The sequence below is a fragment of the Trachemys scripta genome, chromosome 23 (assembly GCF_013100865.1).
Source record: "Trachemys scripta elegans isolate TJP31775 chromosome 23, CAS_Tse_1.0, whole genome shotgun sequence".
Classification (NCBI taxonomy): Eukaryota; Metazoa; Chordata; order Testudines; family Emydidae; genus Trachemys; species Trachemys scripta.
The window spans coordinates 4,122,535-4,138,257 of record NC_048320.1 but is presented as its reverse complement, the minus strand read 5'-3'; the positions used below and the strand labels follow the sequence as shown (position 1 = coordinate 4,138,257).

At 57.1% G+C, this 15,723-nt stretch overlaps 4 protein-coding genes across 12 annotated transcripts in view; 2 read left to right on the top strand and 2 right to left on the bottom strand.

The window, feature by feature from the left end:
• Positions 1-15,460, bottom strand: part of FTSJ3 (FtsJ RNA 2'-O-methyltransferase 3) — a gene marked incomplete at its 5' end in the record, with an annotated part of 24,327 nt that extends 8,867 nt beyond the window's left edge. Inside the window, 16 exon segments of the mRNA XM_034755683.1 lie at positions 1,498-1,588; positions 2,059-2,170; positions 2,954-3,150; positions 3,393-3,528; positions 5,111-5,254; positions 5,416-5,496; positions 5,591-5,691; positions 5,910-6,014; positions 10,858-10,973; positions 11,060-11,254; positions 11,749-11,848; positions 12,239-12,318; positions 12,528-12,574; positions 13,546-13,651; positions 13,901-14,076; positions 15,018-15,460. Coding sequence (XP_034611574.1) covers positions 1,498-1,588; positions 2,059-2,170; positions 2,954-3,150; positions 3,393-3,528; positions 5,111-5,254; positions 5,416-5,496; positions 5,591-5,691; positions 5,910-6,014; positions 10,858-10,973; positions 11,060-11,254; positions 11,749-11,848; positions 12,239-12,318; positions 12,528-12,574; positions 13,546-13,651; positions 13,901-13,967 — 1,678 coding nt within the window.
• The window catches only part of LOC117869139 (alpha-2-macroglobulin-like protein 1), a 777,004-nt gene that overhangs the window by 514,163 nt on the left and 247,118 nt on the right, over positions 1-15,723 (top strand). The gene's annotated exons all lie outside the window — the stretch shown is intronic.
• The window catches only part of LOC117869140 (alpha-2-macroglobulin-like protein 1), a 582,774-nt gene that overhangs the window by 478,026 nt on the left and 89,025 nt on the right, over positions 1-15,723 (bottom strand). The gene's annotated exons all lie outside the window — the stretch shown is intronic.
• PSMC5 (proteasome 26S subunit, ATPase 5) overlaps positions 15,416-15,723 on the top strand; it is a 13,414-nt gene continuing 13,106 nt past the window's right edge. Inside the window, exon 1 of the mRNA XM_034755689.1 lies at positions 15,416-15,565. Within this exon, the coding sequence (XP_034611580.1) occupies positions 15,527-15,565 (39 nt within the window). The 5' untranslated portion in view covers positions 15,416-15,526. The remainder of the gene's footprint in view (positions 15,566-15,723) is intronic.

The window sequence follows — 15,723 nt, the reverse complement described above, 5'->3', positions numbered from 1 at the left end:
CTGGTGCATCAGGAACCGGCAGTCCTTCTCCGTGGGGTACTGGGCATATAGCTGATGGAATGTTTGGATAATGCACAGTCCACTTTTTCTTCTTTGACACACCTTTTCCAACTGGAGGCACCATGCAGAAGTAACAATTGCTGGTATGATCTGTTGACTCTCTCCAAATCATTGGCACTGCAAAAGGCATAGATTTCCTTTTCCTGTTCAACCACTGGCGAAGATTTGTTGCACAAGTGTGGCAGCATCTGTGTGGGGCCCACCTCTTGTCCTGATCTCCAATTTTGCAGCCAAAATAAAGGTGATAGGCTTTCTTAACCATAGTGGTTATACTGCGCTTTTGTGATGCAAAAGTCACTTCACCACAAACATAGCAGAAGTTATCTGCACTGTTCACACAAGTACGAGGCATCTCTACTCACTTTGGCTAAACAGAAATGTGTCCCTTTGCGAAATCAAACACTGACAAATAAGAGAGCACGACACTATGATTTCTAGAGCTGATATAGGGCAATTTGTTCAGCAGAGTGATATAAGCTTCGTTATGATTGCATCATCCATGACTTCTAGGAATAACATGATGCAATTCATATCATGTATGATGCAATACCAGCTTCAGATTGCATCATTCATTGTTTTGTCTAAAAAGCAAGTACTGTCCAAACCCAGTCATAGATTTATTCATAGATCCAGTCAAAGATGTATTTTAGTCATTTCTGGTTTAAATTGAGATCCCTTCCCTTTATAACTCACGTATCCTCCGCCATTCCCAAGTTAAGGGTCGTATATACTGACCCAATAGCATCTTGAAAACTAGAGCCAATCAACAATTTTAAGCATCATTTTCGTTCTCAGTGACCCAGAATTAGTAAAGTTTGACTACATTTATTTCAGAAGCATTTTGGCTGTAGAGCAGTGTTATCTTTTGTGGTAGCTTGTGAATTTTCCCTGTGCTAAGAGGGAGGATTATCCCTGTTTTTGTAACTTTAAAGTTTTGCCTAGAGGGAAAATCCTCTGTGTTTTGAATCTTTTTGTTACCCTGTAAAGTTATCTTCCATCCTGATTTTACAGAGGTGATTCTTTTATCTTTTTTCTAAAATAAACTACTTTTAAGAACCTGATTGTTTTTCAGTGTCCTAAAGACCCAGGGGGGTTGATCTGTGCTCACTTTGTAACCAATTGGTGAGGATATTATTCACAAGCCTCCCCAGGAAAGGGGGTGTAGGGGTTTGGGGGGATATTTTGGGGGAGGTAGGGCTCCAAGTGGCCCTTCCTGAATGTTTGTTTAAATCACTTGGTGGTGGCAGCAATACCAAGGGCAAGGAAAGAATTTATGCCTTGGGGAAGTTTTAAATCTAAGCTGGTAAAAATAAGCTTAGCGGGTTTTTCATGCGGGTCCCCACATCTGTACCCCAGAGTTCAGAGTGGGGAGGGAACCCTGACAGGCGCCACCCCCAGAGACAGCCGGCCCCGTGCACGCCACGGCCCCCTTCTGACCTGGCGGCGGCTCCTTCCTCTCGGACAGCGCCTGCGCCTGGCTGATCTCCAGGGCCTCATCCACATCGTCCTCAATCCCGGCAAAAACCTCCTAGGGACAGGGAGGGGTTGGTCACAGAGGGCAGGGCTGAGCTGGTGGGGGGGGCAGCAGGAGATATGAATGGCAGGGAGCTCGCAGGGATGGGGGGTAGGAGGAGACACGTGGGGGGATGGGAGGGAGGGAGGGGATGTTTGAGTTAAGGACGCAGGCCCTCATGCGTGGGCTGCTTTCACTGCGCTCCCCCCTCTCCCCCCATCCTTGGAGTCCCTGCAGCCCACGTGGGGAGACTCTGGCCCCTGTAACTCCCCAGCCCCAGCCAGGCCTCCCTGGGGGAGCTCAAGAGTCTCCTGCCAGCCATTAGCACCATGGCTCACACGCAATGTGCTGCCACCAGAGGGTGACAGGCCTTGCTCCAGCCAGCAGAGGGCAGGTGGGCCCAGGTGAGGCTGGAGCCGCTGCACAGAGGCTGGGACACCCCCCACCTCGGGGCCTGGCACTTCCCGGCCAACTGGGGCACTCACCTTCCCGAACCACAGGTTGGTCTGCCTCTCCTCCAGCACCGACTTCTCCTCCAGGGGCACCAGCAGAGGATTCTCCTTCCCCTCCTCCTCTGCCACCTGCTGGAAGGTCCCTCTGCAACACAGCCAGCCGGGCATGCTCAGCCCCGGGGCCACGGATCAGGGCCAGGCGGGGATAGCTAGGCACACTCAACCCCAGGGCCATGGACAGGGGCCCGGCGGGGTCAGCCAGGCTGCCTGGCACAGGGCTCCCTGGGGAGGGGCACTTGGAGCCAGGTGGGCAGCTAACCCCTGGGAAAGGGGCAGAGCCTCCCACCGCAGTGGTGCTGCGAGGGTTAAAGGCCAGGCAGGCCGACCCCGTCCACCTGGTCATCACCCCAGCCAGTCACAGCGCCCCCTACTGGAAGCCCAGAGTAGAGAGGCTGTCGTTTGCCCAGCACCCCTCATGGCCATGGCCCTACCAAATTCACATCGTTTTCGTAAATTTCACTCATAGCATTTTTAAAAGCTTGAAACAGTGTTGTAACAAAGCATGAACATGTATTTAAAAATGGCAAAAGATGTAAAGCCCATGCCAACTCCCCCCCGAAAAAGTGACGACCGGCCAATACCGTGCCACCTTCACTTCTGTTCTGCCTTCAGAGCTGGGAAGCCAGCCAGAATTCGCCGCTCTCCAGACAGCGCAGAAGCAGGAGTGGCGATGCCACGCCCCCCTCCCAGGTTTGTGAAACGCTGCTTAGGGTAAAAGTTCACAACAGACCAGATGTTATTACAGGGGAGACAGATTTCATCGTCTGTGACGCAGTTTTCACAGCCCCCAAGCTGCTCCAACTAGGTGGAGTCTACTGCAGCTGCCAGGATCCTTCACCTGCCCCCCACTCTCCACAGTGGCTCTGACCTCTTTGGGCCCAGCCCCCGCTTGGCTTCCTGCAGCCGCTCCTCGATGTCGGCTAGCTCGTCCGAGCCCAGGTCGCTGGCCAGAGACACGTCGTCCGCGTCGTCCTGCTCCGAGAGGGCCACGTCGTCGTCCTCGTGCGGCGCCTCCAGGAAGGCATCCGCAGACGCCATATCACCCCTGGCCACCTCGTTCAGCAGCTGAGGAGCAGGGAGCGAGGGTCAGGAGCCAGGCCCCACAGAAATCAAATCATCCTGCCTCCTCTTCCGCCCCTGCCACTCTCCCAGCCCAGCCCCCACCTGGAGTGTGTCCCCCCCACCACTCTCCTAGCCCCGCTCACTCCCCTATAGCCTGCCCATTTCCCGAGCCCCCCCGACTCTGCCCCAAGCAGACATGGGCTGTCACACCGGTGGGGAGCCAGCTGCTGCCCCCGCAGCCTCACCCGGGTCTTGCCGATGGTTCGGAGGGAGAACATGCCAGTCTCGCCCTCGTCCGCGATGGAGACACCGGGCAGGTCCATCTTCAGCTCGATGCGCTCACGCTGCTTCCGCTGCTCCTTCAGGATCTTCTTCTTCTTCCTGGGGGGATCCCCGCCGGGGGGGGGGAGAAAGGGGTGTCACGCTGCAGCCCTGTGAACCCCGCAGCTGCCATCACGGGGATGGGAGCCCGGCTGCCCCATCCTGCCTCCCAGCAGGCCTGTCTGACTGCCTCCCCCCTCCCCCCCAGATGGAGACCCCTGTGCTGAGGGGCTGGCCCATAACTCTCACAGCTGTGCAGTCATGGGGGAAGGGGCACCCATCACGGTGCCTCCCTGAGTGCTGGGGCAGAGCACTGGGCAGCCCCAGGGGCGGCATGGCTACCACCAGGCAGTGAGCGCCAGCTGCTGCCGGAGACACATGGAGCCGGGTCTCTCAGCGAGTGGGGGTGTGTCAGAGCAGGCCTGGCTGGCGGGACTGCTGGGTTCTATTCCCAGCTCTGCTGCAGACCATGGGAGCTTGGGCCAGTCACTCCCCTCAGGGCCTCTGCTTCCCTCCCATGCTGGGGTGGGCGAGCGTCTGAGCCAGGCTGGGGCTGGGGCCCTGAGCCCAAAGGAAACTGCTCCCAGAAACAGTCCTGAGAGGAGGGGGTCAGGGAGAGGCGCATGGGGGTATTCAGGGTGTGACGAAGTGGGGTGGTTTCTTGTTTTCTGTGGTGTTTCAATGGTTTGCATGCAGGGGGGGTGGGACTCAGTTTCCTTGGGTGTTACTGGTTTAACGAGGTGAGGGGAGAGGGAGTTTGTTTTGGAGAGGACTTGGGGACCCAGTCCATGGCCGGGAGGATGGATACCACAGCGACCAGTGACCTGGCAACCTGGAGGCCCAGCTGAGGAGACGCAACCAGTTCTGGCCAGTGGGCGGACAATGGGCTGCAGAGTGAGGACCCAGTGACCTAACCAGCCGGTTCCAGACAGAGGACAGAACGGAGGAGAGGAGGCCCCAGTTTACGACCCTGTGTACCTGGAGAGAAGACAATGGACAGAGGCGGGGCTTGGAGCAGGGGATATCAGATGCCCAGCTGGGAAGCAGGGGGGCTCTGGGCTGGAGAGGGGGAGCAGGCAGAGCCCACCTGGATGCAGAGAGACTGGGATGTGCTGGACTAAGGGAGGCCAGGCCTGAGGCCCTGAGAGTTTCCTGTGCTGAGTTCAACCCTCAATAAACCCTCCTGTTTTATGCAGGCTGAGAGTCACTCCGGTCTAGAGAACAGGGTGGCATCAACCCCTTCGGGGGTGAAGGCCCGGGGGGGTCCAGAGCGAGGGGACTCCCTGAGGGGGTCCACGGCGAGAAACAGATGTGCTAAGGCTCTGAGAGGTGCGGCTCCAGGAGATGGAGGGTCCTGACCCCGAGAGAGAGTGGACCCCCGAGAAGGGCTGTCTCACTAACAGGGGCACCCCCCACGGACCACACGGGGCCAAGAGTGGGCACGATCTGTGAGTCCGTGACACAGGGCAAATAGGGGTACCGGTGTGGGGAGGCACCCCGGGAGAGCCTCCCTGCAGCATTTCTGCTGGCTGGACACCCCAGCCCAGCTGAGGACGGGCCCACCACATGCCCGTAGCAGGAGCACTGAGCTTCCCCCACCCCTGGGTGCCCAGATCCCTTTGCTGGGGAGGGCAGCACTCACCTCTTCAGCTCAGCCACTTCCTCTGCCTTCAGCTCCGCCAGCCTCAGCTCCATCTCCTCCTCCTCTGCGGCTCCATCCCCAGCTGCTCCCGACATCTTCACGGCCTCCTCCTCGCCGCCCTCCTCCTCCTCGCCGGAGCTCAAGCTGCCAGAAGATGGAGTCACTCAGCCTGGCCCTGCCCCACCCAGCCAACCTGGGGCCAGGCTCCCCAGCGCCACCAGCTGGCGGGCACGAGCTACGGAGCGCCCCCTGGTGTGTGTGGAGGGGGCAGTTGCAGATTTTGGAAGCCACATTTCTCCTCCTACCTGATGTCCAGCTCCTTGGCCTGCTCCTTCAGCTTCCTGGCCATAAAGCGACGCAGCTTCGTCCTCCAGTTCAGCAGGGCCCTGAGCAGAGAGGCAGCGAGTTAGAACCAGCCGCCCCAGGCAGTGCCGGACTCCCCAAGCCCAGGCTGCGTGCCCCCTCCCCCCACCAGGGTACCTGAGCTCCTTGCGGCCCAGCACACGGATGTCCCGGCAGCACTGGCGCAGCTCCTCGGTGGTGGCGCTGTGCCGCTCCAGCTCGCTGTCCCCCAGCGTGATCTGCACAGGAGCCAAAGGGGAAAGGCTGCAGCTGTCTCCTTCCCGAGACCAGCAGCCCTCGCAACTCTTCCCCTGCCCCAAGCCTGTGGGTCTCACCAGCAAGCCCCTGGGTACTGCTAAGTGCCCTGCCGGTGTCCAGCAGAGGGGCTGAGCCAAGCCCAGGCTGTGGGCCCTCCCTGCTCCGCTCCCACGGGGCTGGCCTGGCCCTGGGCACTCACCTCATTGGCCTTGGAAAGGAAATCCACAGGGTTGGGGGCCTTGAGGAAATCCATCAGCGTGAAGCGGTGATAGAGCGTCGTGTCACCTTCTGCGTATCCCTCCGCCTGCGAGACGGGAAGACGGGGTCAGAGCCGTAGATTCACGGCAGGGACCATTAGATCAGCTAGTCTGAGCTCTGGCCTAGCCCAGCCATTTCACTTCCCCCCTCACACCCACATGGAGCCCAACGGCTTGTAGTGCCTGAAGCTCCTTCCAGAAGCCTCCAGCCTGGAGCTGATGACAGCGAGATGGGCCCCCACCCCCCCTTCCCCGGGCAGTTTGTTCCAATGGCCAATCGCCTGCTCAGGAAACACGTCCTGCCTCATCTCTAACTCGAACGTGTCTAACATCAGCTTCCAGTCAGGGGTTCTCGTTCTGCTGTCGTCCTTAACGAGCCCGTTAGTTGCCGGTATTTTCTCCCCATCAAGATCAAATCACTGTTGTCAAGTCAACTCTCAGTCTGCTCTGTGATCAGCGGAACATATTGAGCTGTGTGTGTGTCACTCTCCGGCCTGGTCGCCAGCTCCCTAATCGGTTTTGTGGCTCTTTTCTGCACCCTCTCTAAAATGTCAACATCCTTATAAATGCAGACCCCAGACCGGGGTGCGGTCTCCAGCGTCAGTCCCAACAGCGCTGTACCGAACTCAGCTCCGACTCCCCTTTTCACACAGCCACGGGTCACGTCAGCATCACCCCGGGAGCTCAAGGGCAGCTGCTTGTCCACGATGACTCCTAGGTCCTGTCCAGACTCCCTGCTTTCCAGGACGCAGGCCCCCATTCCGCAGATACGGCCCTAGACACGACCTTGCCTTTGGCTGTATTACAACACCTGGTGCCTCACTCCACAAATCTTTGGCTCCGCTGCACATCTGCTATTTGCTTCCAGACTGATGAAAATGTTGAATGACGTCAGGTCTAGTATCAGGCCCTGCGGAAGCCCACTGGACACTCGCCCATTAGATGATGACGCCTTTTGAGATCTGTCAGTTTGCCAGGTCCTAATCCACTTACTGCATGCTTTGCAGGTACGGCACAGCGCTACGTTTACAGTTAGAATGTTGTGCAGTGCTAAGACAAGTACCTTTCAAAGAATGAAATCACGGTTGTTTGACAAGACACCCCCAACCCCTCATCACATTAATTGGCATTAATTAACATCAGTAGGTTAGAGATTTTCTCAGCCAGCTCTTTCAGGACTTTTTGGTTGCTAGTGACTTGCTGATTTAAAAATGTTTGTTCCTAGTTGTCATAACTATAAAGGGAAGGGTAATAGCTGTCCTGTGTACAGTACTATAAAGCCCCTCCTGGCCAGAGACTCCAAAATCCTTTTCCCTGTAAAGGGTTAAGAAGCTCAGGTAACCTGGCTGGCATCTGACCTAAAGGACCAATAAGGGGACAAGATACTTTCAAATCTTGGGGGGGGAAAGGCTGTTATCTGCTTCCTGCTCGGCCTGGAACTGTTCCCTTGATGCTGGAGACATCAGTTCCTCCTTGGACTGTGGACTGGGGCTTGGTCCCTCTGGAAGCGATGCAGGTGCTGGGGCTGTTTCCATTGACTGTGAACCGCTGTCCGCTGGTGCACTATGTGGTATTTCAGGCTCTGGCTGAGCCTCTTGGGTAGGGTTATCTGCTGCTTCTGCCAGTTCAGGCTCGCTGGTGCCCTCTGGCGTTGGAGTTGTAGACGGGTTTGCAAGCGCTGGACTCCGGGCTGGCAATGGTTCTGGTGCTGGTTGCGTTGCCAGTTCCGGTTCTGGGACTGGCTTTGGCTGGGTCTCTGGGATTGGATCCACTACGGCTGTTGCAGTCGTTGGCAGGGGATCCAGTTCCACCACCTTTGTCTGGGTCTCCGGTAACACAGACGGGGCCCTGGTGGACGGCTCAGGAACAGGGATGGGGGTGAAAGCTTGCTTAGCCTGGCTGCGGGTGACTATTCCCACCCTCTTGGCTAGCTTCACATGGTTGGCCAGATCTTCCCCCAGCAGCATGGGAATGGGATAATTGTCAGACTGCAAAAGTCCACATTCCTGACCAGCCCTTGTACTGGACATGCAACGTGGCTGTAGGCAAGGTTACAGATTGTGACACGAAGGGTTGAATTGTCACTGTAGCCTCCGGGTTGATGAGTTTGGGGTCCACTAGGGATTGGTGGATAGTTGACACTTGAGCCCCAGTGTCCCTCCAAGCGGTAACCTTCTTTCCGCCCACTCTCAAGGTTTCCCTTCGCTCTGAGGGTATGAGAGAGGCATCTGGGTTTGGGGATCTTTGGTGTGATTGGGGTGTAATGAGCTGTAATCGGTTGGGGTTCTTGGGGCAGTGAGCCTTTATATGTCCCAGTTCATTACATTTAAAACATCGCCCTGCTAAGGTATCACTGGGACGATGTTGGTTGGTGGAGACTGGTGTGGTGGGGTGAGAAGGCGTCTGGGATTTCCCTTGGGATGCGGGTGGGGCCTTGGGTTGTCCCCGGTGGTAAGGTTTTGTTAATTGAAGCAGTCTCTGATGTTTTCTTTCATTTTCTTCTGCTTCTAGTTTGGCCAGTTCTATTTTTTTAGCTACTTCTTTGGTAGTCATTTTCCTGTTTTCTTGTGCTGGGTCACCCCCTCTGCAGTTGGCTGAAACTGGGAAGCTCTCAGCTCTGGCTGCTGCTGAGTTAACAGAGACTTTCTAACTACCGTAGCTACTCCCGAGGATGTAAAAAGAAAAAAAAAAAAACAATTCAGCTTGTAAAGTCCTTTTACCAGTCAAGTTTGTTAATTGAACCCTTCTCTTAACAAAGGACCTGTTAAAAAAACTTAACACCTCTGCCTTCAGGCAAGGAGAGATAAGATATGCATCTATCTTTTTCCAGCTCAGCTTTCCAAGCAGCTAGAAGGGAAAAAAAAAAAAATCTCACTGGCTTTTGGGTTTAAAATGATCCCACTGCTGCCACCATGTCAAGGCTGGATCCCCACTTTGAACTTTAGGGTACAAATGTAGGGGCCTGCATGAAAAACTTCTAAGCTTAACTACCAGCTTAGCTCTGGTTCGGCTGCCACCATTTCAATGGATTCCCTTCCTGGGAAGCCTTGAAAAACTTTCACCAAATCCCTGGTGAAAACAAATCCAAACCCCTTGGATCTTAAAACAAGGAGAAATTAACCATTCCCCCTCCTTCCTCCCACCAACTCCTGGTGAATCAAGTTCCAACCCCCCTGGGATCTACAACAGGGAGAAATTAACCATCCCCCCTCCTTCCTCACACCAACTCCTGGTAAATCAAGATCCAAAACTCTTGGATCTTAAAACAAGGAAAAATCAATCAGGTTCTTAAAAAGAAGGCTTTTAATTAAAGAAAAAGGTAAAAATCATCTCTGTAAAATCAGTATGGAAATTAACCTTACAGGGTAATCAAACTTAAAGAGCTCAGAGGACTCCCCTCTAGTCTCAGGTTCAAAGTACAGCAAACAAAGATAAACACTCTGGTAAAAGGTACATTTACAAGTTGAGAAAAACAAAGGAAAACTAACACGCCTTGCCTGGCTATTTACTTACAAGTTTGAAATAGGAGAGACTTGTTTAGAAAGATGTGGAGAACCTGGATTGATGTCTGGTCCCTCTCAGTCCCGAGAACGAACACCTCTCAAACAAAGAACACAAACAACAGCCTTCCCCCCCCAAGATTTGAAAGTATCTTGTCCCCTTATTGGTCCTTTAGGTCAGATGCCAGCCAGGTTACCTGAGCTTCTTAACCCTTTACAGGGAAAAGGATTTTGGAGTCTCTGGCCAGGAGGGGCTTTATAGTACTGTACACAGGACAGCTATTACCCTTCCCTTTATAGTTATGACACTAGTAGATGCTTTTTAACATTCACCTTGGTTGCTAACGGACTAGAAAGTACTTCACCATTCTCATGTAATACGAGATCATAATCCTGCTTCTTGCCAAACACACAAATATTTATTAAACACTTTTCTGCCTTTTCTATATTAACAACTTTACCATCTCCTCCTAGCGTAATAGGCCTATACCAGGGGTCGGCAACCTTTCAGAAGTGGTGTGCTGAGTCTTTATTTATTCACTCTAATTTAAGGTTTTGCGTGCCAGTCATACAGGTTAACGTTTTTAGAAGGTCTCTTTCGATAAGTCTATAATATAGAACTAAACTATTGTCCTATGTAAAGTAAATAAGGTTTTTAAAATGTTTAAGAAGCTTCATTTAAAATTAAATTCAAATGTAGAGCCCCCTGGACCGGTGGCCAGGACCCGGGCAGTGTGAGTGCCACTGAAAATCAGCTTGCGTGCCGCTTTTGGCACGCGTGCCATAGGTTGCCTACCCCTGGCCTATACCATTGCTAGCATTTATTTTGTTCCTAATATCCTTAAATTCTTTATTGTTCTTAGCTATGAAAGCCAGGGAGTTTATCCTGATCTCTTTAGTTTCCCTTATCAACTTTCTACCCTCCATAACTTCTAATTTATACCCATTGCTATGCATTTCCCCTTTTTCCCATGTGTTATCTATTACTTTTTTATGTCTAATGGTCACTTTCTCTTCACCACTGAACCAGGATGGGATTTTAGGCCATGTTCTTTCTTGACTGTAGAATCATGGCTTTTTGGCCATGGAATACACCCTTTTAAAAGGGCTCCCAATTTTCATTAATTTTCCTGCCTACATTTTTCCTCCCAGGCAATTTCACTCAGTTTTCCTCGGCTTTGGGAAATTAGCACGTTCGAAGCGCCAAGCATATACATTACTAGCCAGAGGGGATGAGTAAACAGCAGGCTCCACTCGGCAGGGTCCAAGCGCCACAGCCTCCCCCAGCCCCACTCTAAATGTGGACTCCTCTCCTCATCCCTGGGGGCTGCTCTCCCTGCCCCAAAGGGCCTCCCCTCACAGCCAAGCCCCCCGGACTGCTCACTTGTACCTTTGGTTTCTTTTTGGTCACCAGCTCGCTCACAGATTTGGCCTGAATCTCAACTTCCTTGAAGGCAAATTTGGGATCAAAGAATTTGCTGTCAATTTTATCTGGGGACAGATATCCTGGGAGAGGGAAAAGGAAAGGATTAGAGGTGTCAGCCAGCAACCCCCACTCCCTTCCCACCCAGCAACCCCCAGCTCCAGCTCACCCTGGCAGACGACGAAGATCTCAGCCGACTCGTTGCGGGAGGCCTGCGGCTTGGTGGCCTGCACCTTGCGAAACAACTGCTGGAAGATCCACAGGAGGGGCTGGTAGTCGCGGGAGCGGAAGACTTTTGTGATGAACCAGCCGCCCTTGGAAAGGAATTCGCAGGCCAACTTCAGGGCCATGAGGGTCAGGTTGGCTGGAGTGGAGAATGGAGATGGATCAGCGCCAAAGCCAACCCCGTTGAGCCTTCACTCCCAGTGGCTCCAAGCGTGGCAGACCGGGAGCAGGAGCCCACTTGATTCTGGTTCCCACGGTGCCTGTCGTGGTACCTGAGGGGAAGGATGGGGCAGGGGGCGGGGCCGGGCCGGACTCAGCCCTGGGCCTGCTGAGGAGACAACCCCACAGGCACTCGCCTGGCGCGGCGCGTTCCTTTCCCTCCCCGGGGCATCTGTCTGACACTTCCATGGGGCCCAGGCCTCCTGCCGCTCTCTGCTCTGGAGCACACGACCGACAGTGCTGGGTCCCGATCCCTCGTAACTGGGCCGGCCCCAGAGGGCCCTTTGCTCTTGCACTGGGGGCGATGGGACACAAGACTGCTGAGCTGGACCCGGGGAGCTCCAGGGCGCTAGGGATGGAGCTGAACCCTTGGCTGTCACAGGGACCGGGGCCGCCAGGCGAGGGGGGAAGTACCTTGGGAGTACGCGTCATGCACCCAGCTGGCCCCCACGTTGGGGGCCCCGTCGTTCAGCACCACGTCCACCTTCCACGTCTGCAGCTCCTTGCGCACGGCCTGGGGGGCGAGGGCAGGGGGTGAGCCTGGGACACCCTCCCTGCCAGGACAGCCCCCCTCACATTCGCTACAGCAGAGTGGGGGAGGGGGACGAGGGCACAGTGAGCCTGCCGCCCCTCCCCCCACGCCAGGCCTCCCCTCCAACCCCCACAAGACCAACGCTCCCTCCAGCCTACAGAACCTGCTTCCCAGGGCTGAGCCAAACCCAAGGGTCCTACCCACTCCCCTCAAGGGAAACCGGGGTGGGTGGCTCGGGGATTCCACCGCAGAGAGGCCTCTGGGGGTCGGGTGAACATGATGCCCCTCCATCCCCCCAGAAACAGGGCCGAGGGAGATGTGCTAAAGTGTCCGGCTGTCGGGGTTCAGGAGGCATTGTGGGGTGGGAATTACCTGGCGACACTTCTCCGTGGTGATGTCCTCCTGCAGCGTCACCACGTTGGGGATGGGCTTAATGGGGACCAAATCCACCCCTAGGAGAGAGACACTCAGCATCTGCCAGACCCCCTCCCTCAACAAGGGTGCTGCCCCGTTCTCAACAGCCCCCAACTCCCATGAGGGGTGGCGCCCGCCCAGCCAACAGGAGGGACAGTGTCCCCTTCCCAACCAGCCCCTCGGCGACTGCCCCTTCTCTCCTGAGCCCAGACCCCCAGGCATCCTGTCCTGCCCACGCCCCACTCACCAATAATGAGGCTGGAAACCGGCATGAACTTGGAGGCCACCTGCAGCCTGTGGAGAGGAGAGAGGGCCAGAGACAGTGTAAGGCCTTGCCCCCCATAAAGACCCACACGGGTCCCCCCGCTTCCCCCAGCACCATCACGGGAAAGGAGACGAGCCCCACAGGACTGACTCTGACAGAAGAGAAACCCAGGCAGGGCGGGGCTCTGCGCCCACCCCTTGGGGCCTGGCACCCTGACGAGTCTACACAGCCCACGGATACGGCTGTTTGGGGTTACCCCCACACCAGGCTGGGCCGAGACTGGGTGGAGGGCACGGTGTGGGGGTCCAGCTTGGAGGGCCTGGTAGCGTTGGGAGCTGCTCCCCCGACTCACAGCAGTCCCTGCCCAATCCACGCTGCCTCAGCTGGGGACAGATGTGTTACCCTGGAGGCCTCTGCCCCTCATCTTTCATGGGGAGACACCTGTGATATCTCACCTGGCGGAGCTCCCTGGAGCTTCAGCCCACACAGGGCCTGCGGGGCAGTACGGGTCCCGTGCTTCCCTATGGGCCGGCAAACCCCAGCAGCAGCTCCAGCCTGGGCACTGATCTCTCACCAGCCACTGCCTGCTCCTGGAGCTGCCCACTACGGGACAGTCACCCGGGGCTTGGGGCAGGAAAGTGATGGCGCCCCCTGGAGTCTGACAGGCGCAGGGCTCCCCCCGCGGCCGCAGCTGGCAATGGCCACAAGGCTGTTCACCAGCCTGGGGATGTTGGACAGTGTCTGGTCCTGCCCCCGAGCCATGGAGCTGCCGCACAATTCCTCGTCTGCCCCAAGACTCAGTTCGTTGGCCACCGACGGAGCCCAGGAAGCAGGCAGGGCTGCACATGGGCTCTGGGCCTGCCCAAGGTGTAAGCAAGTGGGCTGGAGCTCTGCCAAGCCAGCCAAGACATTCCCGCCTCCTGTCACCCTGCCAGCCCCCGTTCCAAGGGCTGGCGGGTCCCCTGGGCTCTGACAGGCAGCCGTGGCCCCAGTCACTCACCAGCCACCAGGGGCCGCGCACAAGTCCAGCAGCGCGCGGGATTTCGGCAGGAACTGGAACTTCCGGTTGAGCTGAATCAGCTTGAAGGAGGATCGCGAGCGAAAGCCTAAAGGGAGGGAGAGTCAGAGCTTTCCGGGGGTCTGGGTGAGTCCGCAGGCGCGAGGGGGGACGTCGCCAGCCCCCAGCAGCTGCTGCAGGGCAGGAAGTGGGGAAAAACAGAACGAGCTGTGGCGGGGATCACAGCCCAGGCCGGGCCCCGCATGGGAGGTCGCGGCCCAGCAGAGGTAGGATGTGGGTGCTGAGGGGCAGAGACGCCCCCAGAACTCAGCAGATCCCGCCCCTCGCCCCCGCTCACCTGTCTCCTTGGCCAGGCGGTAGAACTTGTCCCGGCGACTCTTCCCCACTTTGCCCTTCTTGCCCATGTTGGGGGGTGAAGGCGCCCGTAGGCTCGCTCAGGCCCACAGGCTCAGCTCGCTCTCCGGCGGGCAGGGGAGCCCCACGAGCAGTCCCAGGCAGCAGTGCACATGCCTTCTGCGGAGAGACGGGAAGTGGCAGCAGGTTGAACCCAGAGTCCAAATCGCCCCTCGTCAGCTCTGAGCACCCCCGGAAGCACATCACTCACCCCAACACTCGGCAGGGGGAAGGGAGGCCCCCTCCCAACCCATTCTCTGCAGCTGCCCTCCAAGCCAGACTGCTACCGATCAAGGAGTGAGTAACCACATGACACAGGGACCCCAGTACCAGCCCCACTCCTGTCTACAGCAGGACAAGCCTCTAGATGCATTTAACAACAAAGAGTTCTGTGGCACCTTATAGAGTAACAGATGCAGGCATGTCTGACAAAGTAGGTATTCACCTAAGGTGCCACAGGACTCTCTATCGCTTTTTACAGATCCAGACTAACATGGCTACCCCTCTGATTCTAGGTGCATTTAGTGCCCCCGCCCCCCCAGAAAAAATCCATAGGATAGCAGAATGCCACCTATTACATGGTTAGCTACGGCCCCCTCGCACTGTGACCCCAAGCCCCAGTGCAACCCGCACCCACACCACCTCCCGGAGCAACAGCTGAGTGGGGCTAGGACTTGTCAGACCCCCAGACAGCGGGGAGACCAGATCCACACCCGTTGGCTCCAGCCCAACACCCCAGAAACGGGGGGAGGGGCAGCGCCAAGCACCTGGCGAGGCCCCCAGGGACCCAGCTGGGAACGCGCTGGGCCGGCTGGTGGCTTTCAGCTGGGGGCAACTTTGGAAGAAATTAATTCCCCCCGCCCTCCCACTAATCCGCATGCGAGTTCCCCCCAACCCCCGCACCCCCTCCCACCTATCCCCCCCCAATCCCCACGCGAGTCCCCCCCACCCCCTCCCAATGCCCACGCGAGTTCCCCCCAGCCCCTATCCCCTCTCACCAATCCCCACGCGAGTCCCCGCTCAAATCGCCCCACTCCCTCCGAATCCCTGACCCGACTCACCCCGGCCCCGACCCGGCTACTGGTGGGTGCAGCCTGCACACCACATGCACGCGCCAAGCTCCTTCCCACACTGCCCCGCGGCGCCTTCACTTCCGTTTCCGTCACGACGCTGCCCTGCCGCCATCTTGTGAGTGGCGTCCAGGCGCTGAGGCGGAGCGGGGCCGGCGGGGGAACACGGCGCCCAGGATGACTTAGGGGAACATTCTCCTCAGGGTGTTTTTCCCCATTTCCCTACAAGGCCGAAGGTTACTGGAGAGACCCTACCAAGATGGCGGCTCAGGACCGGAGGAGGCGGCCATCTTAGGTGTGGTTATTTGAGCCCGGAAGCGTGATGGGTGTTTTGAGCGTTCATAGAGACAGAGAAAGGAAATGACGCCTATGCGCTTCCTGCGCGTGCGCACGGGGGAAAGGGTCGAGGCGGCGGCCATCTTGGATGTGGGCAGATAGCTCCGGGGTCTATCTACGCCTGCGCAGTGCGCGTCGGTACCCTGACTGGTCACAGCGCCCAGATGCCGGCGGAGAAGATGGCGGTGGACGGGCCGGAGCAGGTGAGAGACCCCGGGGGGAGTGCGGGGCAGGGCGGGGCGGGGGTGGCTGAGGAGCGGCGCAGCCCGGCCGGGCGGAGGGGGCCGTGGGGGCTCGTCCTGCCCTCGGGGCGGCTCCGCGGAGCCGGGGGCCGCGTTCTGCTGCGTCAGGCCGGGGGGGG